General features: G+C 46.4%; 2 protein-coding genes across 2 annotated transcripts in view; both read left to right on the forward strand.

Moving 5' to 3' along the window:
• The window catches only part of NCAPH (non-SMC condensin I complex subunit H), a 35,207-nt gene extending 20,822 nt beyond the window's left edge, over positions 1-14,385 (forward strand). The window contains exons 10-18 of the mRNA XM_032411136.1: positions 1,757-1,905; positions 2,308-2,414; positions 2,963-3,085; positions 5,695-5,805; positions 7,038-7,214; positions 8,056-8,169; positions 9,855-9,946; positions 10,339-10,414; positions 13,830-14,385. Of these exons, the coding sequence (XP_032267027.1) occupies positions 1,757-1,905; positions 2,308-2,414; positions 2,963-3,085; positions 5,695-5,805; positions 7,038-7,214; positions 8,056-8,169; positions 9,855-9,946; positions 10,339-10,414; positions 13,830-13,889 (1,009 nt within the window). The 3' untranslated portion in view covers positions 13,890-14,385. The remainder of the gene's footprint in view (positions 1-1,756; positions 1,906-2,307; positions 2,415-2,962; positions 3,086-5,694; positions 5,806-7,037; positions 7,215-8,055; positions 8,170-9,854; positions 9,947-10,338; positions 10,415-13,829) is intronic.
• Positions 14,386-24,548: 10,163 nt separating this feature from the next.
• SNRNP200 (small nuclear ribonucleoprotein U5 subunit 200) overlaps positions 24,549-27,146 on the forward strand; it is a 29,734-nt gene continuing 27,136 nt past the window's right edge. The window contains exons 1-3 of the mRNA XM_032410407.1: positions 24,549-24,729; positions 25,236-25,399; positions 26,760-26,931. Of these exons, the coding sequence (XP_032266298.1) occupies positions 24,685-24,729; positions 25,236-25,399; positions 26,760-26,931 (381 nt within the window). The 5' untranslated portion in view covers positions 24,549-24,684. The remainder of the gene's footprint in view (positions 24,730-25,235; positions 25,400-26,759; positions 26,932-27,146) is intronic.

Genomic DNA, 27,146 nt, shown 5'->3' on the forward strand with positions numbered 1-27,146 from the left:
TCCCTCTGGAGCTCACAGTGCAGTACAATTGTTACTTAGTAACATATAGGCATTCTACATACTAGAAATGTGAATTTTTTTCATATCTTCTAATTTTTAAAATTAGATTTTAGGGGCGCCTGGCCGGCTCAGTTGGTAGAGCATGTGACTCTTTTTTTTTTTTTTTAAGATTTTATTTATTTATTTATTTGAGAGAGAGAGAAACAGCATGAGAGGGGAGAGGGTCAGAGGGAGAAGAAGGCTCCCTGCTGATCCGGGAGCCTGATGTGGGACTCGATCCCAGGACTCCGGGATCATGAGCTCTTTTAGTGCATTTTCTTTTTTAAATTTTATTTATTTATTTGTTAGAGCGCGTGCGCACAAGCACAAACAAGGGTTAGTGGCAGGCAGAGGGAGAAGCAGACTCCCTGCTGAGCAAGGACTCCCCCCCACCCCCACCCCCACCCACCGTTACAGGTCCTGGGATCATGACCTGAGTCGAAGGCAGTCGCTTAACCAACTGAGCCACCCAGGCGCCCGAGCCTGTGACTCTTGATCTTGGGGTTGTAAGTTCGAGTCCCGCGTTGGGTGGAGGGATTACTTAAAAACCTTTAAAAAATAATAAAATTAAATTTTAATTATACAATAAATAGACAAATACAGTTTCCTGGTTTTAAAGTAAAGATTCTGTAGATAAAAGCAAAGTCCTCTTTTAAAGCTTTTTAACCTTATTCCACGAAGCTTGTTGTAAAGAGGATGTATACATATGGCTCAGTGTAGATAAAAAGCTGCTCGGCGTCTGAGGTTTCCTTGTTACCTTTACCTTTAGAGGGCGGTATAGCAGCACTGATATACTTTGTGACGTATCAGGCCTTAGGAGAAAGCTACCTGCACATACTAGGACATTGCAGAAAGGTTGAAAAACCAAACCCAACTACCATGCTGGACTGGCCAGTTAGACTCTTCACACACAGCACAAAATAAAGCTAGGTGGCTTAACAGATTATAAGTGTCACCCCCAAATCAGTTAGGGGACAAATCAGAATAACATCTGTTCACTTTTCGTAGGCACTACAAGTGTTATTGGAGCCCTCGCTTACGGAAGGATGGTAAAGAAAGACTGAGAGATTATCATCTTGTATGGCAGGAAGCCTTGTGTAAAGAAAGATCTTGAGGCTGATTCAGAGAATTGTGTCCTACTCCCAGCTCTGGCATTTTACCAACTCTGGCAGTCTTACATAAAAACTTACTTTATCTCCAGGGCCCCTGGGTGGCTCAGTCGGTTAAAGTGTCTGCCTTCAGCTCAGGTCATGATCCCGGAGTCCCGAGATTGAGCCCCGCATGCGCCTCCCTCCTCAGCGGGGAGCCTGCTTCTCCCTCTGCTGCTACCCCCTCTCTTGTGCTCTCTCTTTCTCTCAAATAAATAAATAAAATTTAAAAACAAAACAAAACAACTTACTTTCTCTCTGCCACTCTTTCTTGTCTCTCAAATGAGTAAACTTGCATTTCATGAAGCACTTTAAAACCTTGTATAGCTATGATCATAATGTTATAGAATTAAGAGAAAAGCACTTTGATGAAGTAAAAACTAAGGAATTATTAAGATGAAATATTTATATTGAACTTACTCTTAGAAATGCTGCTCATCTGTGGAGAAGTGGGTAGGTGGAGTCTTCAATTTCATCACATGCTGCTTTGCATGTAAATGGCATGATTGTGTTATGTATATTGACATGTACACAGTTGGTCATGTAAAAACATTTCATGTGTGTTACAGGGAAGAAATGATTCCCCTGGGGGATGGAGACATTAGGACCATGTGCCCCCTTCTGTCCATGAAACCTGGAGAATATTCCTATTTTAGTCCCCGTACCATGTCGATGTGGGCTGGCCCGGATCACTGGCGCTTTAGACCCCGACTCAAACGTATGTACTTCTAAGTTTGAATGTATGTACTTCCAAGTATGAACTTTAAGAGATAGTGTCGATGATCATCCAGTATCCACGTGACTTTGAACAGTGGCCATCCGTGGGAATGACCACAGGCTTATAAGGCAGGACTCTAGAACTCTGAAGGGCCATGCCAGTATTATGTGTTTTGCATTCTCTTTGAAAAGAAGGGATTAATTAGCGTATTTTTAATTGTGTTTTGTTAGCAAGACCACAAATTATAAGTTAAGGATGAAACTAGGTGTATGGTTTGCTTTTCCTAATGCTGTTATGCTCAGACAAAAATGCCGACATTTTTGCGGTTAAGATCTTGCAAAATGGGTACACAATATTGTCCACAGAGGTGAACAGTGTTGACATTTGTCTTCATTTCTGCAGATGATGCTTCCTCCAAATCAGAGAACAAAAAGAAGAGTATAAAGAAAGATTTTGAAATTGATTTTGACGATGATATTGACTTTGATGTATATTTTAAAAAAACAAAGGTTTGTGCTAGATTTATTAGCATTTATGCTTTCTTAAATTGTTCTTTTCACTCTTTTCAGATGTGATTTTTTTTTTAATTCATTACAAATTTAAGTTTTAGAGTAAATGGATGGTTTCATTCTCCCTCAAACTCAAGAGGAATCGAGAAATAGTCCTAAACTCAGTGGCAGATAGAATCAGGTTTAGAATATGAATAATGTCTAGCAAAATCACTCTTTTACATAGACTGGGAACTCTGACAGACTAGTGCTGCCCAAATCCTTCCCGAGCTACTTAAAAATATATATATGTTTTGACCATTCTTATTAAAGATGCCTAGGGGCACCTGGGTGGTTCAGTCGTTAGGCATCTGACTCTTGATTTGGCTCAGGTCATGATCTCAGGGTTGTGAGATGGAGCCCTGCAACAGGCTCTCTGGTCAGTGTGGATTCTTTCTCTCTTTCTCTCCCTCTGCCACCCTCCCACTCCCCCCTCACGTGTGCTCTCTCAGTTTCTCTCTCTCTCTCAAAAAAAAAAAAATGCCTAAAAACTTGTTTTTAATTAATAGGCTTCTACTATTCTGGCCAAGTCCACTTTGGAGAACCAGAATTGGAGAGCCACCACTCTTCCCACGGATTTCCTCTATGAGACTGATCATCTTGTCCAGCTGCATCTCAAACCAGGCACCAGGGTAAGACTGCTCCTTCGTTTCTCCAGGCTGCTACTGTCGAACATGCTGGTAGCAAGGGAGGCATCAGATGGCTGGCAGTGTGATTGCCAGCCCGTGCCTTCGAGGAAAGGAGAGCACGCGGGGAGGGGTGTGTGTTAGCCAGGGGCAGTCACCGGGAGATGCAACGGGTGTAGCAAAGCTAAAGGGAAAGCTTATGGGATCGAGGCACACTAAAGATTTGGAAATACTTTAGCTGGTGAGACTGCTGAGGCTCCGTGCTGAAACGCTAGGGGGACAGTCTTTCGTTGAGGTGATACATGTTGGACATGGTGATAGTTATTTCTTGATTCTCTCACTTTCTCATTGAAGTTGTGGATTCACTAGCCAGATGCTTTCCCCAGGCCACACGGCCTTCCTCATGATCATGGTGTAGACACGAGCCCCACTGTGACTTGTGGGGTAATGTGAGTGCCAAGCACCTGACCATGCAGTCCTCAGGGAGTTCCCTAATGCTGTGCCATCTTCCCGGGCTCCTACGAGGCTCCTCTGCTCCGATGAGCATCTAGACCACCAGGAGCTGGACCCCAGTCGCTGTTCACTTCTTCTGCCTGTGCCTCTTCTGGGGATGCTGGCAGCAAGCGCGTGTCACTGTTGCCAGGGTTACCAGGCAGTGGTTCCTGCTAAATTCCGTTTTATCTGGACCTTCTGCTCATTTGCATTCCTGGGTGTTCTGGTCTTGTGGTGTCATAGACACAAACTCTTCAGTTTCCTCTTCCTTATTTTGCCTGTTTCTCTACAAGGCCTTAGTGATAATGTATACCATATTCACTATCTCCCATTGTGTTTTTATAAACCAACACTAATATATTTTTCTTTTTAATCAATACTGTTTACTTAACAGAAATACTCTTAAAAATGCAGAAAGAGGGGCACCTGGATGGCTCAGTTGGTTAAGCGTCTGCCTTCGGCTCAGGTCATGATCCCAGGGTCCTGGGATCGAGTCCCACCTCGGGCTCCCTGCTCCGCAGGAAGCCTGCTTCTCCCTCTGCCTTTGCCCCTCCCCCTGCTTGTTCTCTCTCTGACAAATCAATAAAAATAAATAAATAAAATCTTTTTAAAAAATGCAGAAAGAGATGCAACGTTGCAGAGCAGTAGAAACGATGGCTGCAGTCGGTGTTGGTTAGGTGCTAGCCCCTTCGTGTTCTAATGGGAAAATGGGGCCCTGCGGCAGAAGGAGCAGGACAGTAGGACGCTTCTACCAAACCTTGCCCAGACTGGAGCTGCTTTCTGTGGCCGCAAGCCACCACCCCCCTACCCCTCAGCCCTTATAATGAGAATTTGAAGATTGTGCCCTTAGGTGGGAATTTGCATATTCATTAGGTCATTACATTCCAGGGGTGGTTGGGTTTTTTTGGTTTTTTTAGAGTTATCTCTTATAAAAGCAAGAACTTCTGCTTCTGATTGTCCACAGGGTCAAAGTCACTGTGTGTGGTGGGGCAGCCAGGCAGCAGGGGCTGGAGATCCCTGTCCTGCCAGCAGAGCTACACAGGGAAAATGACTTAAACTCTGGAAACCCTGGAAATTAAATGCTGGGTTAATAAGCACTGTTTGGCCAGAGACCGTACAGATCAACCATCTAGTTTAATATTCTGATAGGGGGATTCTAGTAGCAACCAGCTGATACAGAGGGGGTCACGTCCCCTTCCTGAAACACTTCTTGTAGACTATGGACAGTTTAGAGTATGCCTAAAGGAGAGTATCCTAAATGGAGAGGGATTTAGAAATGGTGTCATATGAGGAACTGTGGAAGAAAGAGGACTTTTCTTAAGTCAATAAATACCTATCGTTGAATATTATTTTTGGACTTTTATTACAAAAACATTGTGAGGGCGGTTTTTTTTGGCTGCTTTTGGAGTATATTGTTGTATTAAAATATTCAATATGCCTTGTAAACTGTACATACCTTCATCCTCACTTCCTTCACCCCAGAGACACACCCCAGGTAAAAATCACTGGTCTAATGGCCAGCAAATATCTGAAGGAGTGTGGTCACAGGCATTCCCAAAAGAGGAGGCAGACTTGTTCTGTGAGGCACTGGAAGGCAGAACGAGGACCTGGGGGTGTAATGACGGGGAGAAGAGCTGGATGTTTCTCCCTTTAGCTATGTAGGGAGCAGGGTTTGCCCCAGAAATGGGACACCAGCTGTCTGTGAATTAAAATCGTGAGTGGGTTTTCTCTCAGAATTGTTTGAGCAGCAACAAGTTGACTTCTTTTCAGATAGCTGTAGGCAGTTTTGTTTTTAATGAACCCTTTTTCTTTTTTTTTAATATAATTTTTTTTTTAATGAACCCTTTTTCAAATGAAGTTGTGTGCAGACATAATTGCAAACCAGCTGCTCTGGTTTATTTGGGATGGATGGAGTCTCCAAGCCCTTCTACCCTGAGGCTTGCTCTAGAACGGAGTTGTGCAGCTGAAGTTGTCAGGATTAGATGACTTCTCAGGGCCCTTAGAACTCTAAAATTCTGTAATTCTAGGAGCTTGATCATGAGAACTAGGGTTATTATCCAACCTAGGTTAGAGCTGCTTTTCTAGAAATTGCTTTCTGCAAGTTGTTCTTTCCTTCATTCTAGTTACTTAAGATGGCCCAAGGCCAGAGAGCAGGAACTGAACATTATGAAGAAATTGGAGACTATGATTACAACAACCCTAATGACACCTCCAACTTTTGTCCTGGATTACAGGTAAAAGGAGAGAAGAGCTCTGTCCTTTCTCGTAAGTGGAAGAGCCTTTCCTGTTCCCCATCTGCTCTCTCTATATGGAGGAAGGCTGTAGGAAATTCTAAACCGGGCGGGGAAGGGGGGGGTTGTTACGGCTGCCTACCCCGCCCCCCAGGCATCAGGAAATGGAGCAAAGCTGAGGAAACAGCCAAAACCTAGGCCTGCTTTACCTCAAGCCCTGTATCTGGAAAGCGAATGTTCATACTCCAACAAACCAATCAATGTCTTTAGCCTGTACAAAGCACTTATTTTGGCTATTTTGGGATTTCAGAGGAAAATATTCCTCTTGCTTTTAGGAGCTACTATTTTTGCCTAGGGAGACAGGACATGTAGACATGTGAAGATGGTGTGATCTGAAAGGGAAAAGCCGATGGGGTAGATTCAGGAGACCGGGCTTGTAGCTCTGATTTTGGTTCTTACGTTGTGAATTTGTACAAGCCACTCCCCATTTTTAGATCTTGGTTTAGACTAAATAATCTCACTATCCCTTTGGTGAGTCTACTAATGAGATGGCAAATGTAAATAACAGAAGGGGGAAAAATACTAGGTCTCCTCTGTGTCCCTGAGGGGAGAGGGACAAGAACTGAAGAATAGTTTGTTCACCTTATCATCTTCCTTGGAGGTGAGTTGGGTTGTGAACTTTTAGTGAAAATCCAGACCTCTTGGAGAGTGCTTCTCACATTTTCAGGGGGTATAAGAATCACCCAGAGAGCCTGCTCAAAAACCGAAGTCCTGGGTCCCAGCCCAGAGATCTGATCCATTCCTGCTGGGCTTGCTCCAAGAATGACTTTTTCACAGCTCCCAGGCACAGCTCCCACCCCTGCCGCCAGCTGGGGTCCCCTGGCACCTCTTGTGCTCACATTGGGTGAGGCATGTGGGTCAGATCTCTGGTGTTTTGGAAATGCGTCCCATAAAATGAAATCTTAAATTGGCTAGAAGCCAAAGGGGACACTGGCAGTTGTGATTATTCCTTCTAACTTGCTCTGGCGGTCTTAGTTAACAGATATCTTCTTCATAGAGTTTATGTATAACAGGAAGATCACTGGAGGCACCTAGGAGTCCATCCTAGGCTTGATTCATGTAATGAACTCTCAGGTGCTCTGCTCTTAATGTGTAAATACAGAGTCTTTTTCAAGGATACTTCAAAGCCTCTCAGGCAGCTTCTGCCAAACTTGAAGAACTGTTTCCTTGCCCAGGCTGCTGACAGTGATTACGAAGAGTCGGATGACTTATTTGTGGGACCAGGTGGCACCTTTGACCTCACATCCTGCCATCCACCTAAGACAGCACAAGAGAATGGTGACGTGCCTGAAGTCCAAGGATTGGACATCACCACTTATGGGGAGTCAAATCTGGTAGCTGAGCCTCAGAAGGTAAAGGTGAAAGCCAAGAATTATGTTAGATTGTTTGCCTGAGAACTATTTAATTTTCCTCCTATATGAGAATCACATTGGTCTGGACTTGATTTTTTTTTTTTCTTTCTCGATTTTAACCTGTTGCTCTCCAAGTGGCTGACTTTTAAATAGGGCCATGTTAAGAATGAGCTGATGGCTAATTAAGTTTGTATGGAACTAGCCATCTCTTTAGAGATGGTGATAAACCATATGACTAGAGGCAAGTGGTAAAGTATGTGAATGAAGGCTGCAGGCAGGGAAAATCAGTTTCTGTGCTGTTTGGGTGAGGCTAGCTATTTGGCTCTGGAAAATCTTGGCCAGGGGTGCCTGGCTGGCTCGGTCCATGAAGCATGAGACTCTTGATGTCGGGGTTGTGCGTTCAAGCCCCATGTGGGGTGTAGAGTGCTCTATTTAAAAATAAAATATTTCAAAAAAAAAGAAAGAAAGGGAAGGAGGGAGGGAGGAAGGAAGGAAGGAAATAAATCAATCTTGGCCAGATTCAGTTCATATGAAATGATGATGCATTAAGCATCTGTCTGTCCCATACCAGATGACCGGCTTGGTGATTTCATATATATTTGACCTATCTCTTTTACACTGGAATTCCAGGTTAGTCTTAATGTAGATTGCAGTTGATCAACAAGAAATTAGATTGAAATGAGGGACTATATTTTGGTATATCCAAAGGAAGCTCTGTAACTCTGTTGATCAAACTAAACCAGATTCTTTATTTGAACTCCAGACTTTTGATTTTACAATGGGTTGGTGGTAAATGTTTCTTTATTTTGCTTAATTTTACTTTGTCACATATCTATTTCAGGTAAATAAAATTGAAATTCATTATGCCAAGACTGCCAAAAGGATGGACATGAAGAAGTTGAAACAGAGCATGTGGAGTTTGCTGACAAAGTCCTCCAAGCAAGCCGACACAGAGGTAACATGTTCTGCTCACTCTCTAGGTGCCCAGCATGTGGGAGGGGAATGGCTCATGGTTTAGGCTCCAAGATCAATAGGGCAAATACGGAAAGCATTCATTCAGAAATACAAGGAAGATCTCACCCCTCTGAAAGCGAAATGAACCAAGTATATGAACAAAAGGTGATACAGATGGTAAACTAGTGCACGGGACATTATTCAGCCTTGCTGGTAATCACAAAATAGAAATCAAAGCATTTTATGCTGCTTTAAAATAGCTTTAGCAATTAATTAAACGGAGTTGAGGAAAAATTTGGAGTACATATTCACAGCTGGTGCAATTTAGGTTGATGAATGACTCTTTTGGAAAGCAAATTCTAACATCTCACATGCCGTAAAATGTTTGAGCCCTTTGATCTAATAGGGAAATGTCTTCTAAGTAGAAAAGTAGTAAAAAAAAAAAAAAAAAGTTATTTTGCTGTCAAATTGTCTCTTTCTCCTTCAAAACAAGGTGAAACGTTGACTAACTCTTTCCAACTAAATGGAACTCTCAGTTAACCAGAATCCTTCCATCCTCTCCTCTGGACCTCTTCTGCTCAGGCAGTGTTCTGAGCTTTCCAAACTCAACCTGTTCTTTTAAACCTCCTCTTGCTGGCTGAGAAGTTAAAATCATGATTTGATTGAGGACCCTGAGTTGTGTAGTCATGGATATCAGATAAAGCTTCAGTCATATTCATAAGGTTTTATCAACTAAAACTGAATAGTATACAAATGTAAGAGAAATGTGCTTTTTTAGAGGTAGGAAAGGGGTTCTACTTAAACTTGGAATTTAAATGACTTATAATACCGTGTTCTCCAGGGATTCTGGTTAATGAAGGATTTATTCTTTTTTTAAAAAAGTTTTTTATCATGAAAATATTCATACAGGGCACCTGGGTGGCTCAGTTGGTTAAGCATCTGACTCTTAATTTTGGCTCAGGCCATGGTCTCAGGGTCCTGGGATCGCGCCCCGCATCAGGCTCTACCCTCAGCGGGGAGTCTGCTTGAGGAGTCTCTCTCTGCCCCTCTTCCCACTCACGCATGCGCTCTCTCTCTCTCTCAAATAAATAACTCTTTAAAAAAAAAAGAAGGAAAATATTCAAACATATTCCAAGTAGAGAGGGTATAGTATAGTGAACACCTACTTCCAATAAGTATGACTGTTTTATCTAAACTGTCACCCATCCTATCCTGTCACCCCACCCCTCTCATCATGTACACATTCTAGGTTATTTTAATGCAAATACCAAACACGATATCCTTTGATAATTGCTTGCCTGATAGATTACGGATTCTGTGCTGCCCTTGGTTGTGTAGTCCAATTGAAGCTATAAATGATCATGGCTTTTGTTATTTTGTATTTTTTTTTCTTCAGAGGAACCTAGAAGCCTCTTTGCAATTTTTCCTTTACTGGGATTATACTAGCCATTGACATCCACATTTACCATAACTTGGTAGTCAGTATCATGGTCCAGGGCTGAGGCATGGAGTTCAGTATCATGGTCCAGGGCTGAGGCATGGGTCCCCTTCAAGATGTAACTTAGAAAATGTTTTCGTTTCATTCAGATGTGAACTTTTCAGAGATAGAACTTGGAAATTTATGTTGCTTTCTCAAAAGTAAACTGACTCTCAATGTCTGAATTGTCAATATCCTTCTTCTGTTAGACAAACCACAGGGAAACTGGCAAAGAAGAGGACCCGGTGAAGGTGGCTGATGAAAAGATGCTCAGCGGGCTCACAAAGGACCTGCAGAAGAGGTACGTGCCAGGGAATGCAGGGGGCTCGCCACCCCTTGCTCTGAGCCCCGGCTGAGAGTGCTCTAGCCTGAGCTGCTAGTGTGACAGATCCTTACACAATCTGCTGTTTTAATATTTGGGGCAGTTTTTCTGTTTCTTCTTTGCATTGATAAATGAGTTAATATAGACCAATTTTAAAAAAGGCATTTTTCTGTACCATTGGCTGGAATGGAACAAGTGATATTTTATTTCCAAATAAGAAACTGGAAAAACCTGCTTATAAAATGCATCTGAAATATTTCTTTGTTTCTCATTAGTTTATTCACTGGACATGTGTATTGATAGTTGTTGAAAGAGCCTTTGTTCCTAGAACCACAGTGACCTAGCTAAATACTTGCCTCTTTGTTTTTCAGCCTGCCTCCTCTCATGGCTCAGAACCTCTCTATACCTCTGGCCTTTGCCTGTCTCCTACATTTAGCCAATGAAAAGGTAGGTAAATTTGGTAAGCACGAGAGTAATTCTTTATTCATAGCAACCTGTTTGAGTTTTTTTATTAGATCTTTCATGGGCAACCTCATAGGACATCTTAAATACAGTGACTTATGCAGTACTTTTAACCCCAGAGGATATCCAGGCACTTAGAAGTATCTTAGAAAAAGGCCACTGGGGGTGTGCCTGGGTGGCTCAGTTGTTAGGCGTCTGCCTTCGGCTCAGGTCATGATCCTGGGGTCCTGGGATCGAGCCCTGAATCGGGCTCCCTGCTCGGTGGGAAGCCTGCTTCTCCCTCTCCCACTCCCCCTGCTTGTGTTCCCTCTCTCGCTGTGTCTCTCTCTGTCAAATAAATAAATAAAAATAAAAAAAAAAAAATAATAAAAAAGAAAAAGGCCATTGGGTATGAATAGCAATGAAAATAATGAGGAGGACCCAAATGGGAAAATTTAAATGCTGAATTGTGATCTATCAGTTCCCAATTTCAAAACATAAAGCGCTTTGATATCATTGGGTGTCAAAGGCTTTCAAGGCCAAATCCTGCCGGTGCTGAAGTCAAGACACATGGAAACGTGGGGGAGAACAGAGGGGACAGAGGAGGGCGAGAGGAAGACAGATGCAGGAGGAGGGAGTCGTAAGACATGGAGGCAATGGCCAGCCCAGCTGGACCACCAAGAGCTGTGAAGAAGGGCTTGGGACCAGCGTGCCTGTCACATCGGGAGGCAGGAGAAGTGCCAACTGTGACCGTGTCTCAGGCTCCACAGTGTGCCGCGCCAGCAGCCGAGCTGAGCCGCTGTGGCAGTGATCAGTGCGACAGGCAGGGACCCATCTTGTCGAGAGTCTGCTGGTGCTACCTAGGAGGCAGCCCAGCGCGGCCGCCACAAGCCCGGACGTGGGGGATCCTCTGTGTGCCCTAACGCAGGCGTTGGCATTGAAGTAGAGCGTCACTAGGCCTCGCCGCTCTCGTGCACCACTGGTGTGGATTCTGACCTCCCCCTGCCCGAGCTGAGAGGGGGCTCTTAGAGTGTGGCACCTGTCTGAACACTGAAGTGTGGTTTGAGCGGGTCGATCGGATTGTACTGGAATGCTAGCACAAACGGGGTGCTGTAGAAGTGCCCGGGATTTCCCGTGTGTCCGTGTCTGACCGCTGGCCTCATGGTGAAGGTGATGCGGTGACGGTCGGCTCTGTGTCCCAGGTCTGGCTTTGCTTGGACTGACTGCCAGGCCCAGAGGAGAGAGGGCCCCGTGTAGGACGGACTGTGTAGCTCAGCTGTCAGCCTTTCCCAGCGGACCTGCCACTGCGAGTCAGGGACTCCTTCTAAGCTCGTGACCTCACTGAGGAAGAAGACAGTGTCCATTTGGCAGAAGCTAGTTTTTGATTTTGGGTAGGGAAGCGACGTGGAAGGGCCAGTGAGCCAGGACAAGTGCTGCGTGTGTCTGGCCACGGGGCCGACCACCAGGCCTGGGCATTCTCAGCTGAGGCATGAGCAGAACAGCCCAACTCCGGCCCTGTCAGGGAACCCTTGTGCATCAGAGCCACTCTGGGTGGCTGTAACCCAGGAGCACTGAACTCACATGGCTGCTGGGTGGAAGGCAGGAAGCACCAACGGCTGACTGGAGAGACCGTGTGTCCAGGTCAGAAGTCACGAAGACAAGGCTGGGGGCCATGCAGCCCCACCCGTGGTGGTGGGAGATGGCAGTGAGAACGCCTCCGTGTCATTCCTGACGCAGCCTAAGTTACCTGATGTCAGAAGCAAACCACATGAAGGAAGAATAACTAGGAGAAAAAAATGAATAAAAAGGTAATGTTGTTACCATCCTGACAAGAAATCCACAAGTGGCTCTGAGGAGGATTCCCCATCAGAGGAGGAGGGCACACAAGCCATCCATCTTTCTGACATTCCGAAGTGTGACTGCCTGATGGCCTGGAACCTCACACCATCTTTATGGACGTAGGTGCTGGTGAGCTCTCCCACTGGGTGTGTTCTCCTAGCACACACAGGCTCTGAAAGCATGGGTGTCTCTGAAGCTCAGAAACCCTTATCTTGTGTCCAGATTAAGAATTACTGACTTCACTCAATTGCACCAGTCTGAGAATCAGTGTTGCCCTGGGCTATGTGTCTCCACAGAAACCTGCCTCTCCCCGGTGAGAGCGCAGCTCTGTGGTCCTCACTGGTTCCCAAGTAGACTGGGGCCGAGGAAACCCTGCTAAAAAGCATTAATGACTTTGTGGCCTCGCTGGGGCCCATAATGCTCTGGCTCCAGCACAGCTCTGCTTCCCCCAGCAGTGGGGCCGGGGTTGTTCGTTTTGCTGTGATCAAGTGTGTCTTTAGGGCCCAGAGCGCTCAGCGTTTGAAGGATGGGGAGATGCACCAGACCGGGAACCACTGGGCTCCGCACTGAGGCCGTTACTGGGGCTTGGCTTTGGGCTATTTGAGAAAATTTGGCTGGTACCACTGGCCGTGTCAGCGACCATGATCATCTACAGGGATCTGTGCTAACTCAGAGCTTAGAGCCACCAAGAGAAATCTCATAATACTTAATACGAGAACATGACTCTTTGTGGCCTTTCTCACGGTCTTTCACTCCCATCTGGACTCTTCGGCGGCCACTCTGGTAATGAGCTCCCCTGGGAAGTGCGGTGTGATAGGGCTTGGGACGCAGTGATGGACGCGGGGCTGCATGGTGCAGCTGATTAGCCAGGCCGAACCCACTTGGAACCCAGGCCGCAGAAGCCACACTTGGGGGGGTTGTGGTTTCAGCTTTCCCTCGTTAGCAGTACAGGAAGGTGCAGCAGCAAGGGTAGGGCAGTCGCTGAGTGCCCGCGCCTCGTGCCTGCCTCCGGAGCCCAGTGAGGGGGCAGTGTGCTGGTGGCGAGCTCAGTCGTTGATCCTGAGGGAAACAAGTGCCCGGACTGGTGGGGAATTCACGGGGTGGGAGTGGGGGTGTTAGGTGGGGAAGAGCTGCGAGGTAGGGAAAGGCCTGCGCAGGTGGGAGAGAAAGGGCGCTGTCGTGGCCATCCCCAGGGCTGAGGCGATGGGCAGTGACGGGGAGGGCCTGGGGAAGGCCACGCATGGACGCGGTTAACAGGCACGTATTGTGTCTCCTGGTGGCCGTCCACTTCTCTTAGCTCCTGCCAGAGCACAGAGCTTCGCTCTTGGGCCCTTTACAGAGAGAGGTTGCTTCCGGACCCAGGGCCAAGGAAGTCTTGCTTTTTGCTTTTTTTCCCTGCAGTTGGCAAGGATTTGGAATTAGCTTTATCATGCAAATTAGATTTGCTTTTATATAATTTTACTTACAGTCCTGGGGCAAAGCTCATTCTTTATAGTCACTCCCCTGTTACCTTGATTAGAATCTGTGTTATGATTCTTGTATTTTCAGTATGCTGAAGTTCATGTGTTTGGTCTTCCTTCAGAATCTAAAGCTGGAAGGAACCGAGGACCTTTCCGACATTCTGGTGAGGCAAGGGGATTGAATTTGCCCGAGAAAAGTTGGCAGAAGGGGGCTCATCGCTTCTTCAGTGACCAGGATGTGTCCGGTCTGGGTGCTGCCGTGCGGCGGGCGGGGGGCAAGGCTGTAGCCCACTACCAAAGCAGCAGCTGCTTTGTCTGTCGCTCTTTCCTTCTCGCCCTCACACTCTGGGCACCAGCACCCTGAAGCTCCGTCTGTGATTAAAGTTTTCTGCCCTGGGGTGACCACCTGGCAGGGAGGAGCTGGTGAGGATACTGTTCTTGATTAGGAAAACCTATATCCCTACTTTGTATCCATGTCTAATTTTTGTCTCCTAAGTTGACCTTTGTTGTTTTCCACACTTTTGTGGAAAATAATTTCCCAGTAGGCACTGGTTGTCTTTAAACAGCTATCTAAGCCATGTACATAAAATACATCATATGTGCACTAACAAATGTATATATATTGTGTATCCTTAAAATAAAATCATTCTTAATGACAACGCATGGCAAAATATTTGAGTACATTCTAGATAAGTTAGAGCTGGTCCTTTCCCTTAAGGGGGGATGTAGTCTTGTTAGCTAGATGATAGCCACATGTCAGTAAAGGCAGAAAACACTTAAGGGCTGAGAGGATTTGTCTTGTAGCAAAGTAGAGGAGAGATGAACCACTGGCTGGAGGTCAGATTTCCAGATTGGGTCCCTTGGGCCTATGAATTCTGCTGGAGAGTGATGGTAGTAAAAATTGCTAACCTTTGTTAAGTGACTCCTAAGTACCTTCTGTGGATTACTTCACCTAGCCTTCTTGGCATCTCTGAGAGGAACATACTTTTATCACTCCCATTTTACAGAGAGTAATAGGTACTTCAAGGTAAAGGAAACTGCCTAAGGGCAGACAGCCGTCAGAGACTGACCTTGAACCAAGTAATATGCTTCTAAAGTCTTCATTCTTAGCTACTGTGCTATATGCTGCTCGGATCATAGGCTCTGCTTGTAGATGTTGATCCAAGTAATTCTATCCTTGGCAGGTCGTGGGTCTCTGCTAGAGCACCCTGTCACCATTCTTTAGGTAAATAGAGATCTTGGATCAGAGGCAGTGAAGTATATAATTGGAGATAACTCTTGATAATAAAGAACTTGCTTCTGAGCCAAAAACTTGCACAAAACAAAACACACACCCCACAATGTGCTTCCCAAATTGTGCCCAAAATGTTACCTGCTCTGCTATATTGAGAGGGTAGACTTGTGAACATGCTTTAATGGAAAAGGGGGTGATGCTGAGTGAGGATCCATACCTGTCCTGCTGGGGATGAAGCATCCCACACCTTTCCCCATGCCAGGTGAGTGCCGTCCCCCTGCTCTGCTCTTACTCCTGGGAGTGCGACTAGCCAAGCCCGTGCCCTCTCTTAGTGCGGCACACTTCTCTCTCGTCCTGTTTGCCAGGGATGATTCTGTTCAGTAGAGCAAAGCAGAGCCCATTTGCTCATGTGCTCATCGGGTATCCCAGATGCACTGTTCGTATCTGACTAGAGAAGCAGAGTGCTCCTCTCTGGGTTCCACTGTCACCAAATTGCCTTGGATTCTTCCAACAGTCCTGAGTTCATCACATTTTATTCTTTTGGATAAGAATGATTTATGAAAGAAAAGATTGTGGTTTCATTTGCATACCTTTGTAAAATTTCCACATGAGCATATCCTCAAATCAGGGATGAAAAGAAAAACCTTTGTCAGATTAAACGGGACAGTATTGCATTTGTATCTCTGTCATAGGCTGTATAGAGCCTCAGTGGGTTGATATCTCAACATTGTTCATTCCGGATTAAGTTTCTCTTGTTTATGTTGTCCCTGCCCCGTCTCTGCAATGATAATTCGGACTGTGTGGAGCTGCAGTGGGTGGTGGAGGTGGTTGAATTTCTAATGAAGATAAATTTGCTTTGTCCTTTGGGGATGGCTGACTGGAAAGTTCCCTTCTGGAGCTCTGCTAAACAAGATTTTTTTTTATTTCCCCAGGAAGGAAATAGAACAGTTTCCCAAATTTCCCTGCTTATCAGGAAGCTCTGGGAGCAAGCTGTTCCAGATCTTCTGAATCCAAGCACAGAGGACTTTTTCATAACAAATCTTTTCCGTAACATTAGAGATCGTTTTCCTTGGATAAGGATGAGTGGGATTCATTTACAACTGGGTTTTCCAAAGTGAAATCTGGTGACAGTTCCTTAGGAATTAAAAATATTGCAGAACCAGAGAACAGGGAGGCCATTCCCTGGAAGGAAACGCTAAGGAATCAGAGCTGCCCTCCCTCTTCCTGATGAAGGAGTGATCAGGACACAAAAAAGGTAATTGGAGGAGAGTGGGCACCTGAAGACCTAAAGGTGGAAAGTCCCCCTGTGCCAGGAAGAAATGTGGCCAGTGTGGGAAAAGAAATGAAGCCACTGGGGGCTGAAATGCTCAGGTTCACCCGTAGATGTCCTTGGCAAAAACAGGAGAGAACTATTACTTTGTCAAAATGGAAGCCCCGTTGGGGAAACCATCTCCTATTCTTATGGATAAACAAGAGCACTGAATTCAGGATATTGCCTTAAAAGTGTCCCTCTGTCTCCATCACCTCCTTTAAGATAAAGATGAGAGGGGCGCCTGGGTGGCTCTGTTGTTTAAGCGACGGCCTTCGGCTTGGGTCATGATTGTGGAGTCCCGGGATCGAGTCCCACATCGAGTCCCACGTCGGGCTCCCTGCTCAGCAGGGAGTCTGCTTCTCCCTCTGACTCTCCCCACTCTCATGCTCTCTATTATTCTCTTTCTCAATAAATTAAAAAAAAAAAAATCTTTAAAAAAAAAAGATAAAGATGAGAGTTTCTGTAAAATAAAGGTGGGAGTTGTAACAGTGAGAGTCTAGTCAGGAGACAAACCTGTAACATGAACCAAGAACTTACTACAAAGAACTTGACTAGGTGTGTAGGGCATCTCAAGTATCAAGTAGCAACCGCGGGAAGCAACCACCCCAGGGCGGGAAAACAAAAGGAACCAAGAGCAAAACATCAAAAAGATTTCAAGAGGGCTCTGCAGTGCAGAAACTGCCCCCAGAGGAGGGGTGCTGCTCAGCTGGTGCGGGCGTCTGACGAGGGACAGGGTGTAGCTGGTTCTGCGCACGCGCACGCTGGAAGCTCTGCGAACTGCCGCTGTGGGAAGGAACTGCCCCCGCCCATACGAAGGAGCGCCGCTGGGGGGCGCTCACAGGCTCGGGAAGCGGACAAGTGGGAGCAAGTGCTTTTTTCTCCAGCCCTGCAGTCTCCTCCATGTGCCTCCCCTTGGCATAACCTAACTGGGAGTGGCTGGCAGAGCAGAAATGTGGTGTGCAGGGTGGCCCAGAATAGAAGGTGGGTTTGGAGCTGAAGGATGATTACTTCACAGCCAGCACAGGGGAGGTCTCATAACTAAGGATTCTAGGATCCTTCCTTACTATTTTTGTTTGAAATAGTATTTATTTATATTTGTTCACCTATTTTCGGTGAGTAGCTGGTAAATGTTCAACTGACTCTGAAGGTGAGGCCAGGGAGGCCCTGAGGAAGAGGTGGTGGCCCATCTGCCTTGGAAGGGTCAAGACTGGCCGCAGGTGTTCTTGGCTGACAAAGGAGCAAAGGTGTGGAGTGGGGGAATGTACAAGCATGGCGGGTGCTATAGAGACTGAAGGGTAAAACAGAAGAAATCTCCCCAGATTAGAGTGAAAATGCCAAGGGCTAGAAAAGAGTGGAGAGAAATTATAAGGGTTGCCAAGTAGGTCCCACATAGGACAATCAGGGGGCCCAAAAAGAACAGAGAAAATGGAGAGGAGGAAATCATGCCGAGGAAGGAATAAAGCCTGTATCCTGTAGCTGGAGGACATGAGTTTTCAGACTGAGACTGAGTGTCCAGCACATGGATGGAAATGAACTGACACCAAGGTACTTTATCATAAAGTTTCAGAACACTCAGGACAGAGCATTCTACAAGTTTCAGGGCAGAAACAGGTCACACACACAGGATCAAGAAGCAGGGTGTCAGCCTTCTCAGCATTGCACTAGAAGCAAGAAGATAAATGGTTTCCAAATCTAGAATTTTATACTTAGCCAAACTACTAAACAAGTGTGAGAGTAGAATAAAGTCAGAGTTTGGGCCATGCAGAGTTTTAAAAAATGACAACAGGGGCACCTGGGTGGCTCAGTTGGTAAAGCAGCTGCTTTCGGCTCAGGTCATGATCTCAGGGTCCTGGGATCAAGCCCCCCGCATCTGGCTCCCTGCTCAGCAGAGAGCCTGCTTCTCCCTCTCCCTCTGCCTGCCACTCTGCCTACTTGTGCTCTCTCTCTCTCTCTGTCAAATTAATAAATAAAATCTTTAAAAAATAAATAAATAATGACAACGAAAACCCCTCACATGTACCCCTTTCCAAGAAGCTGTACCTGTCCATACCACGACCCTGCTAGATGCCCAACTGCCCCGAACCCTGTGCTTCCAGGCCTCTTTTGTGGCCTCACCCGCCCACGGCCTGCAGTAGCCCCAGAGACGCTCAGGGGAACTGAGGCCAGCCTCTGATGCAGGCATTCTGCTTTGACCTTCTGCTGCCTCTATCTATTGGGACCATATTGCCCTCTCTTTGCATGGCAGGGTATTGTGCTTGCTACTCATTTTTTCAAAACTGAGCAATATGTTGTTTCGAGATCATACATAAGTAGTAAGACTATGAAGAAAAGCAAGGGCCTGGCTAATAAAAAAAAAAAGTCAGGGAAGTGGTTATCTCTGGTGGGGAGAGGGGAGAAGAGCAATTGCAGAGGACCCCCAAGGGGCTCCTGAGGTACTGGTGTATGCTTTCTCTTCCTATTTCCTTGGCACATTGGTCTCTGGCAGGAATTAGCATTCTAAGCCTTCACTCAGCCTGCCCCAGCTGCTGGTGTCTGCCCCTGAGAAGAGCTCACACGTGGTGACCCTCCTCTCACCGGGCCCAGTCACAAGTGCATGACAAGTGCTGGGTCCATGCTCGTTGGCTTTTTAAAAAGTTGGTTGGATACACAGTTAAGAAGGCTACAGTGCCTCAGGAAAAAATCACTGGGGCTTGGGATTTGGATTTCGTCCCAGCTGGCGGTCTGCGGCTTGGGGAGATTAACGGGCAGAGACTTGGAACTGTCAAGAGGAAAGAAAATCAGGGCCCAGAGAGGAAGGTGGGCAGGGGTGTGGTGAGATGCAGTGCAGATATGGCCTGTTTGCTCTTTCTCTTTTTTCCTTTGTTTCTTTCTTTCTTTTAAAGTTTATTTAAGTAATCTCTACGCCCAACATGGGGCTCGAACTCACACCCCCGAGATCAAGAGTTGCATGTTCTTCCTACCGAAGCAGCCAGGTGCCCCTGTTTTTTCTTTTAAAAGCTCTATTCTGCAATGGAAACTGGAGGGAATGGGATAGTAGGGAGGGGGAAGCCTAACAGAGGAGCTGCCCAGTACAAGGAGGAGACTCATCTTGTTACAACCGTCTGTCCTCCATCTGTGGCAGAAGCCAGTCCTTGAAACTGCAAGCCACCAGCTGCCTCGTTAGGAACGGATCCATCACAGAACCAGTATGAGCCGCACCTTGATGTGTGACTGGCTTTACAAGGAGTCTACCTCATATATAGTTAGGACGTTATTTCATTTCTCAACAAGCCTATGGCCACTTGCACCCCAAGATGAGTTCTCGGGAGGCCCTGCCAGTCAGTCACCCGGTGAGGTCACATACTTAGCCTAACACTCTGGCCCCAGTACACAACATTCTGGCACAGCCAGCCAGCCTACAGCCATGCTACTGGAGACGCCTGGTCCTGGCGAACTGTCATCTTCCATGTGAGGGCTGCAGTTTGGAGAAGAGCCAACAGCCGTTCAGAACCAAGTTTTGGGTGGAAGGGCCATCAGGTAAGACCATTTATAATAAGAAAGCAAGGGTATGACAAAGAATGAGACAGTTTTCCTGTGTTCAATCACGGACTGCCTCTAGACACAAAGTATTTCATAAATGCTTTTGAGAAACGCAGCTCTGTTGGACAGTCCTTTAACCCTTACTGTTATTTCCTGGCGGAGTTCTAGGTGCCCAGCACTCCTCTGGAGTGGGTAAAACTATCTCAGTTCAACAGGGGGTGCACCTGAGGCACTAAGAACTGACTTAAGAATGCACAGCTAGGAAGGGGTGAAGCTGAGATTTGCCCCCCAGCAGCCTGACACAAGAGTCCATGCTTTTAACCACTACATCAAACTGCCTCTTGGTTAATACAAGGGCTTTGCCCCCGACGGCAAAGACCTGAAAGGGAGCAAAGCCTGTTAGAGACCTACACCAGATGAATTAATTAGAAAATCAATTTTGTCACGACCTGGTTAAATCTTAAACATTCATTTGCATAGAATGTTTTGTTTGCTGGTGCAGCCCTGGAACCTAGTGTGATGACTGGCACGGAGACGATACAATTTTGCTAAATGAAGAAGTAAAGGAATGGAGTAGTTCAAAAGTGTGCATGACTGGGTGATCTGATGTTCTAGGCTAATGGAGAGGAAACTACCATCTACTGAATCCCTTCTCCATGGAGGACATGGTGTTTACTGGGGTCATTCAATTCAGCCTCCCTCGAACCCCAGAATGTGAATGTTCAATCCTAGATCAGGAGGCATTTCACCACCTGGTACGCAAGTTACCAGGGGCTTTTCGGTGACCCAGCACTCCTCTTATCCAACCCCAAGAGTTCCGGCGACCTAAGGGCTTCCTGGACACACTAGAGACAATCACCAAGTCCCTTTGAATTTCGCTCACCTTTCTAACATTTCATTCCCCCTGCCTGTGGCACCCCTATCAGGCACACCTCATCTCTTGCTCTGCCTCCTTCAATAGCCTCCCAGCTGTACTCTCTGCCTCTAGTACCCCCTACACCCCACTCTCTCACCTACATCTTACCTAGCACTATGGGAATCACCTTCCTCCTGCCCAGCTCTGTGAGGAAGCCCCTATACAGAGGGTCTGGAATGAGACAGCCTGGCTTTGAGGTAGGTGAGGCCAGGCAAGTCAGTTATCTTCTCTGGGCCTCGATTTCTTCATTGCTAAAATGGGGGAAATATACTTAATAGGGCTTTATGGGGATTAAATGAGACCATGTATGCCAAAGTGGTACTTTGAAAATGCTTGCCATGTGATAAATAGTAAGTTTTTGCTTAATCTAGATGTTATTCCCTCTAATCAAACACCTGCTATAAAGCTGCAAAAAACAAACAGCCCCCCCCCCCCCGAAATCTGTCTGGCTTCCTATGGTCTCCTAGAATAAAGTAAAAACTCTTTACAATGGCATTATGTTTTCAAGAGATTCTAAATTTTATCTATCCAAATTATATTACATTGTTCCATTCCTTACATTTGCCCTTCCCTCAACTGAATTGAGTTCCTAACAGTTCCTAGGACATGTCTTTGTCTTCCCACCTTCATACTTTGCTTCTTCTGTATTCCCTTGAAATCTCCCCCACTCCTTGCCTCTTCTGAAATCCTAGCCATCCGTTAGGACTGTGAACTCTTGTTCATGCCCCTGAATCAAGTGACTTCTCTGATCTCCCTCAGCGCCCCCTTGTGGCGCTTACTGCACAGGTTTTTTTGTTTGTTTTTGTTTTTTGGGTTTTTTGTTTGTTTGTTTGTTTTTAAGGAGCTAGAAGTTTACTGAATACCCTGCAATGGAGCAGCGGGCGGGACACAAAAGAGAGACTTTCTGACAGAGGCAGTGCTGGGGGGCTGTAGTTAAGGGGGGAAGGTGAGGAGGTATGGGAACATACGGAATTTTCCTTTTTTGGTATCTTACAGTTTTTTAAAAATTTATTTTATTTTTTAAAAGATTTTATTTATTTATTTGACAGAGAGAGAGACAGAGAGAGAGAGAGACCGAGAGAGCAAAAGCAGGGGGAGCTGCAGGTAGAGGGAGAGGGAGAAGCAGGCTCTCCGCTGAGCAGAGAGCCCTATGCTGGGCTTGATCCCAGGACCCCAGGATCATGACTGAAGGCAGACACGTAACCGACTGAGTCACCCAGGTGCACCAGCTTTTTTTTTTTTATTTAAAAAAATTTTTAAGGGTTTATTTATTTGAGAGAGAGAGAGAGAGAGAGAGTGGTGGGGGGTGCAGAGGGAGATGGAGAGAGATAATCTTGAGTAGACTCCCCGCTGAGCATGGAGTCTGATGTGGGGATCAACCTCACAACCCTGTGATCATGACCTGAGCCGAAACCAAGAGTTGGACGCTTAACTGACTGAGCCACCCAGACACCCCCCACTTATTTTTTTTTTTTTTTTAATTTATTTGACATAGAGAGAGGGAACACAAGGAGGGGGAGTAGGAGAGGGAGAAGCAGGCTTCCAGCTGAGCAGGGAGCCCGATGCGGGGCTCGATCCCAGGACGCTGGGATCATGACCTGAGCTGAAGGCAGAGGCTTAACTGTCTGAGCCACCCAGGCGCCCCCCCCCCACTTAGCTTTTTAATTGCAGTTACTGGTACGTTTCATTTCTCCAAGACTGTAACTTCTCAAAGGTTCTAACTGCGTCTCGTTTTTCTCTGAGTCCCTAAAAGTGCTCACAAAGTTCAGTGCACATATAATATTTGAGAGGTTACTAAATGAAGTGACAGGTCTTAAGGTGCAGGAATGCAGGGCCCAAGAGGCTAGGTAACCCTGTGTCCAGGCCTGGCAGTAGGGAATATTGAATTCTCAATCTCTGGAGAGAGGCAGCTCAATGGGCACACATAGACTGGAAGAAAATTAAAGCTGAATCCAACGTGGTAATGAACGCCCCCCACCAAGGGTCTGTGCTTGTCAGGGTGCTTCGGGTCCTTCAGCTTCCTGGGGATAATCCTGTTAATAGTAAAAAAAAAAAAAAAAAAAAAAAACAAGGGGTGCCTGGGTGGCTCAGATGGTTGAGCGTCTGCCTTCCACTCAAGTTTTGGTCCCAGGGTCCTGAGATCAGGCCCCGCATCAGTCTCCCTGCTCGGCGAGGAGCCTGCTTCTCCTGCTGCTCCCCCTGCTTGTGCTCTCTCATTCTCTCTGTAAAATAAATAAATAAAATCTTAAAAGAAATAAGATGTATGATTCAGCGATTTTTAATCTGCATTCAGAGTTGTGCACCTATCCTCATAATCTAACTCTAAAACATTTCCATCACCCCAATGAGAAAACTTGTTCCCATGAGTAGTCACTCCCCATACCTCCTCTGCTTCACGGATTTGCCCACAGCCCAGGCTTGACTGTGAACATGAATACTACTCCTCTAGAAACGCAGAGCAGAATCCCTGAAATATTTTTCAGGTTCTTTTGTGTCAAGTGGGTGAACCACAGGATGGCCATAAAATAAAAGTCGGTCTTGAGGATTCAGATTCAAATAACCTTCAGTGACCCCCACCTTGAGTCAGACAATTCACTGGTGCTTTTAAACACACTACCTCATTTAATCACAACACACATGGGGGGAAGTTTTACTGCCTCAATTTTAAGGATGACAAAATGATGCTCACCCAGAGAGACCAGGTAGCTAGCTAGCTACCTCAAAGTCACAAAGCCACTGAGGAGCAGAGCTGCCGCAAGGACTTGACTGTCCCTTGGAAGGCCCAGTTAGACAAAAACACGGTCAGGGCTGCAAACTCCATGCCTACAGGGGCCAGGTATGAGAAAACAGGAGCAGTGGGAGGAGCATGTGTACCTCTAAGAACAGCAAGTTGCTGATTAGCACTGGGCAAGAAGGCCATGTAGGAATGAGGGTCTCATGTGGCCAGCGTTCTGATTTCTCCATAGATGCTAAAAGTCCAGATTTTCCAAGAACTATCCCAATTTTTAAGTAAGGAGTCAATAAACAGCCAAACAAAATACCCCTGCAGGTCAAATTTGGCCCAGAGACTGCTACAGAGGATGAATTCCTTTGGCTTAATACGTATCTTCCCTTTCGTTCCTCTTTCAAAAGCGAACAGGCTCTAAGTGAGGTAACCGCTCAGCTCTGAGTTGCCATTCCATAGGTGAGAACTGGTTGGTTGATTGGGGTGGGAAGGCAGCGGTGCCTCCTGGACCCGGGGCCTTTGCTGCTGAGGAAGAAATTAAGTCACTGCCTTCAGGGAGCTGGTCCTGCCAAGAGGGCAGCTGCCTGGGCTCTGCGAAGGAATGAGACAAGCATTTGGGTGCAAATAGGAGGCCCCGGCCGGCCCAGAACAGGGTCTTGTTGACACGCATGGGTTTTAGGTGAACAGGTGGCAGACAAGAGTTTTCTTTCAATTGTTAAATACAGAATTGAAACCCAAAGGATGATTATCGGTAATTCTCATACACACACTCTTAAATCGCTCTCCGGGTGCTTCCGTTTCCTCAACTGGAAAGGAGCTAGTTAGCACCCCTCACCAGCACAGCTCACAGGACGGTGGCCAGAGTCAGGAAGAAATGGGTAGAAAAGCGCTTGGGTTGGGAGAGGGGGCTAAGCAGGCGGACGTTTCGCTACGATGTGAGGGGTCCTGGAAGCAATGCGACGGTGGAAGCCTATCCGCGGTGGGCCTAAAGTCGCAGGAGGTGGCCGGAACCCGAGTCGGGGATCCAGGAATTCGCGGACCCGGGGGTCTCGGCCCCGCCCAGAAGGCCGCGGGTCCGCTGCGCACTTTCACCGAGACACGCCCCACCCACACTTCCGGCGTGTGACCCGGAAGCGGAAGGGGGCACGTCTCTTTCTCTCTCCTGTGCGTCAATCCTGCGTTGTTGCGGCCGGGCGGGAGCGAGCGGCAACGGCTTTTGGTAGCGTGTGGTGAGGGGAGCGGCGCTCTGAGATCCCCGAGCAGACGCTGCCATGGCGGATGTGACCGCCCGTAGCCTGCAGTACGAGTACAAGGCGGTGCGTGTGGGCTCGCGGAAGGACCCAGGCTGGGGAATCCACTGGGGAGCGGGAGGCGGAGGGAGTTTTAGTCTGAAGGCCTGCAGGTGAACCACGAAAGCGGAGACGAAGTTAGATCCGGGCGAAGGTGGGGGTACACGACGACATGAATAAGCCCACTAGGGTCTAGGGCGGGCGGGATGGACTAAGAGTTCTGCTAGGAGTGTTTGTTCCCTGTCCCCTCGGCGCCATACCCGCCCCCTTCTGTGTCACCCCCAGCGTGCCAACACTTTTCCCAGGTGTGGGTTATTGCGGGCAGTGTTAGGAGCAAGGATCGTTCAACTGATTTGATCGCTCTTTCCTCATGTGCAGTTGTGTGGCGCTCTTTCATCTTAAGGAAAATCTCTTATTCCGAATGTGCACTTAGTTGCTGCATTTCTTACTATGATATTGTCAAGTCGTATTCCTGTGATACAGGAAGTGGCCCTACTCGTGTCAGAGCTTGAGTAACATTGTGATCTTTTCAGAACTCGAATCTTGTCCTCCAAGCTGACCGCTCTCTCATTGACCGGACCCGCCGGGATGAACCCACGGGAGAGGTGCTGTCCCTGGTTGGGAAGTTGGAGGGCACCCGGATGGGAGATAAGGCTCAGCGGACCAAACCACAGATGCAGGAGGAAAGAAGAGCCAAGTGAGTACCAAGGAGAAAATGATTTTTCTTGGGATCCAAAATCTACCTTTCCTTGAGTATTTTAGCAGTGTTTTTGCTGAAATGTTTGGTGCAAGATGAGACATTAGTGGCATTAAAACAACTTAGTGAAGGTAAAAACAGAACATGAGATTTAAAAGGTTTTTTGGTCTCAATATGTGTACTGAAGTGAGAAATCAACTTTTATAAGGATTTTATTTATTTATTTATTTGGGAGACAGAGCAGGGGTAGGAGCAGAGGGAGAGGGACAGACTCTGTGCTGAGCGAGAGCCAACTCATGCCTTGATCCCACGACTCTGAGATCATGACCTGAGCAAAAATCAAAAGTCGGACCTTTAACCAACTGAGCTACCCAGGCGCCCGGAGAAAACAACTTTTAGATCTTTTTCTAATGTATATGTTTCTGGCCCATAGAGAGATCTTAATTTTCTCCACAGTATTTTCAAGACCCTCGCTATTCCCTGTCTCATTAACTCTTTTTCTTCCGTTACAAACTTCCCACCCCTCCTTCTTTCCTCTGCTGTTGCCCACTTCCTACTTATGTTGGTATAGACTAATATTCAAGCATCCATTGTATGAAAGACAGGTTTTTGTTTTGTTGTTGTTGTTGTTGTTTTTCTTTTTGGAGGATATATTTCAAAACTTAAAAGATCATTGAACTTTACCTCATCTTTATATTTTGAAATCCCTGATATCTCTGTCTCTTTCTCCTCTCCCATGATGAAGTCTCAAAAATTGGTAGGCCCAGTTTTGGTTAGTTATATTTGTTTTTTTTTAAAGATTTTATTTTTAAGTAATTTCTGCAACATGGGGCTTGAACCCACAACCCCAGGATCAAGAGTCGCATGCTCTATCGACTGAGCCAGCCAGGCACCTCTTGATTAGATATATCTGAAATGAGTTAATACATCACTCATTCTCCACTTTGCAGAGTATGGCTTCCTTTCCAGGTTTGTTATAATTTGTTGGTAATCAATGGCAGTAGATTCTTTTGGGGCCTGTTTCTCTGGCTAGAAAAAGAAAATGTGTGTGAGAGGTGGCAAGTCGAAATTCGATTATATAGTGTTGTCATGCCAAGTAAAAAGGGTTGTCCTTTTTCAAATGAATGAGGAGGCTGTCTCATTGCAACGTTTATTGCGTCTAGCGAGAGAATAACAAAGGATTCCCTTCCTGTTACTGTGTTCCCATAAAGATGGCCAAGTGGGAATCATTTGCTGAGGTACAGATTCATGTTTTTAAATATTGTGTGTGTCCATGAAGCTGAGGAGAGGAGGGTAGGCTTGATTTAGTTTTGCCTTTTGGGGTGTAGGTTCTGCCTCTTAAACATCATGTGTTCATTAGGCGAAGAAAGCGTGATGAGGACCGACACGACATTAACAAGATGAAGGGTTATACCCTGCTGTCCGAGGGAATCGATGAGATGGTGGGCATCATCTATAAACCCAAGACTAAAGAGACCCGGGAGACCTATGAGGTGCTGCTCAGCTTCATCCAGGCTGCCCTTGGGGACCAGGTGAGGAAGCCAGAGGGTGAAGCTGCGTTTTTGGAGAGGGAGAGAGTCACAACTGGGAGGTACCAGCAGAACCTTGTCTGTGGATTTTCCTTTGTGGGCCATAGCAGTTTGTGGAAGTGTGGCTAGTATTTACTGAGCACTCACTTCATGTAGAATAGTGCTTTACGTGCCTTCTCTCTGTCCTCACATTAGCTCTGTGATTAAGTGCTGTTAAT

This window comes from Phoca vitulina, unplaced genomic scaffold (assembly GCF_004348235.1).
Source record: "Phoca vitulina isolate PV1807 unplaced genomic scaffold, GSC_HSeal_1.0 scaffold12, whole genome shotgun sequence".
NCBI lineage: Eukaryota > Metazoa > Chordata > Mammalia > Carnivora > Phocidae > Phoca > Phoca vitulina.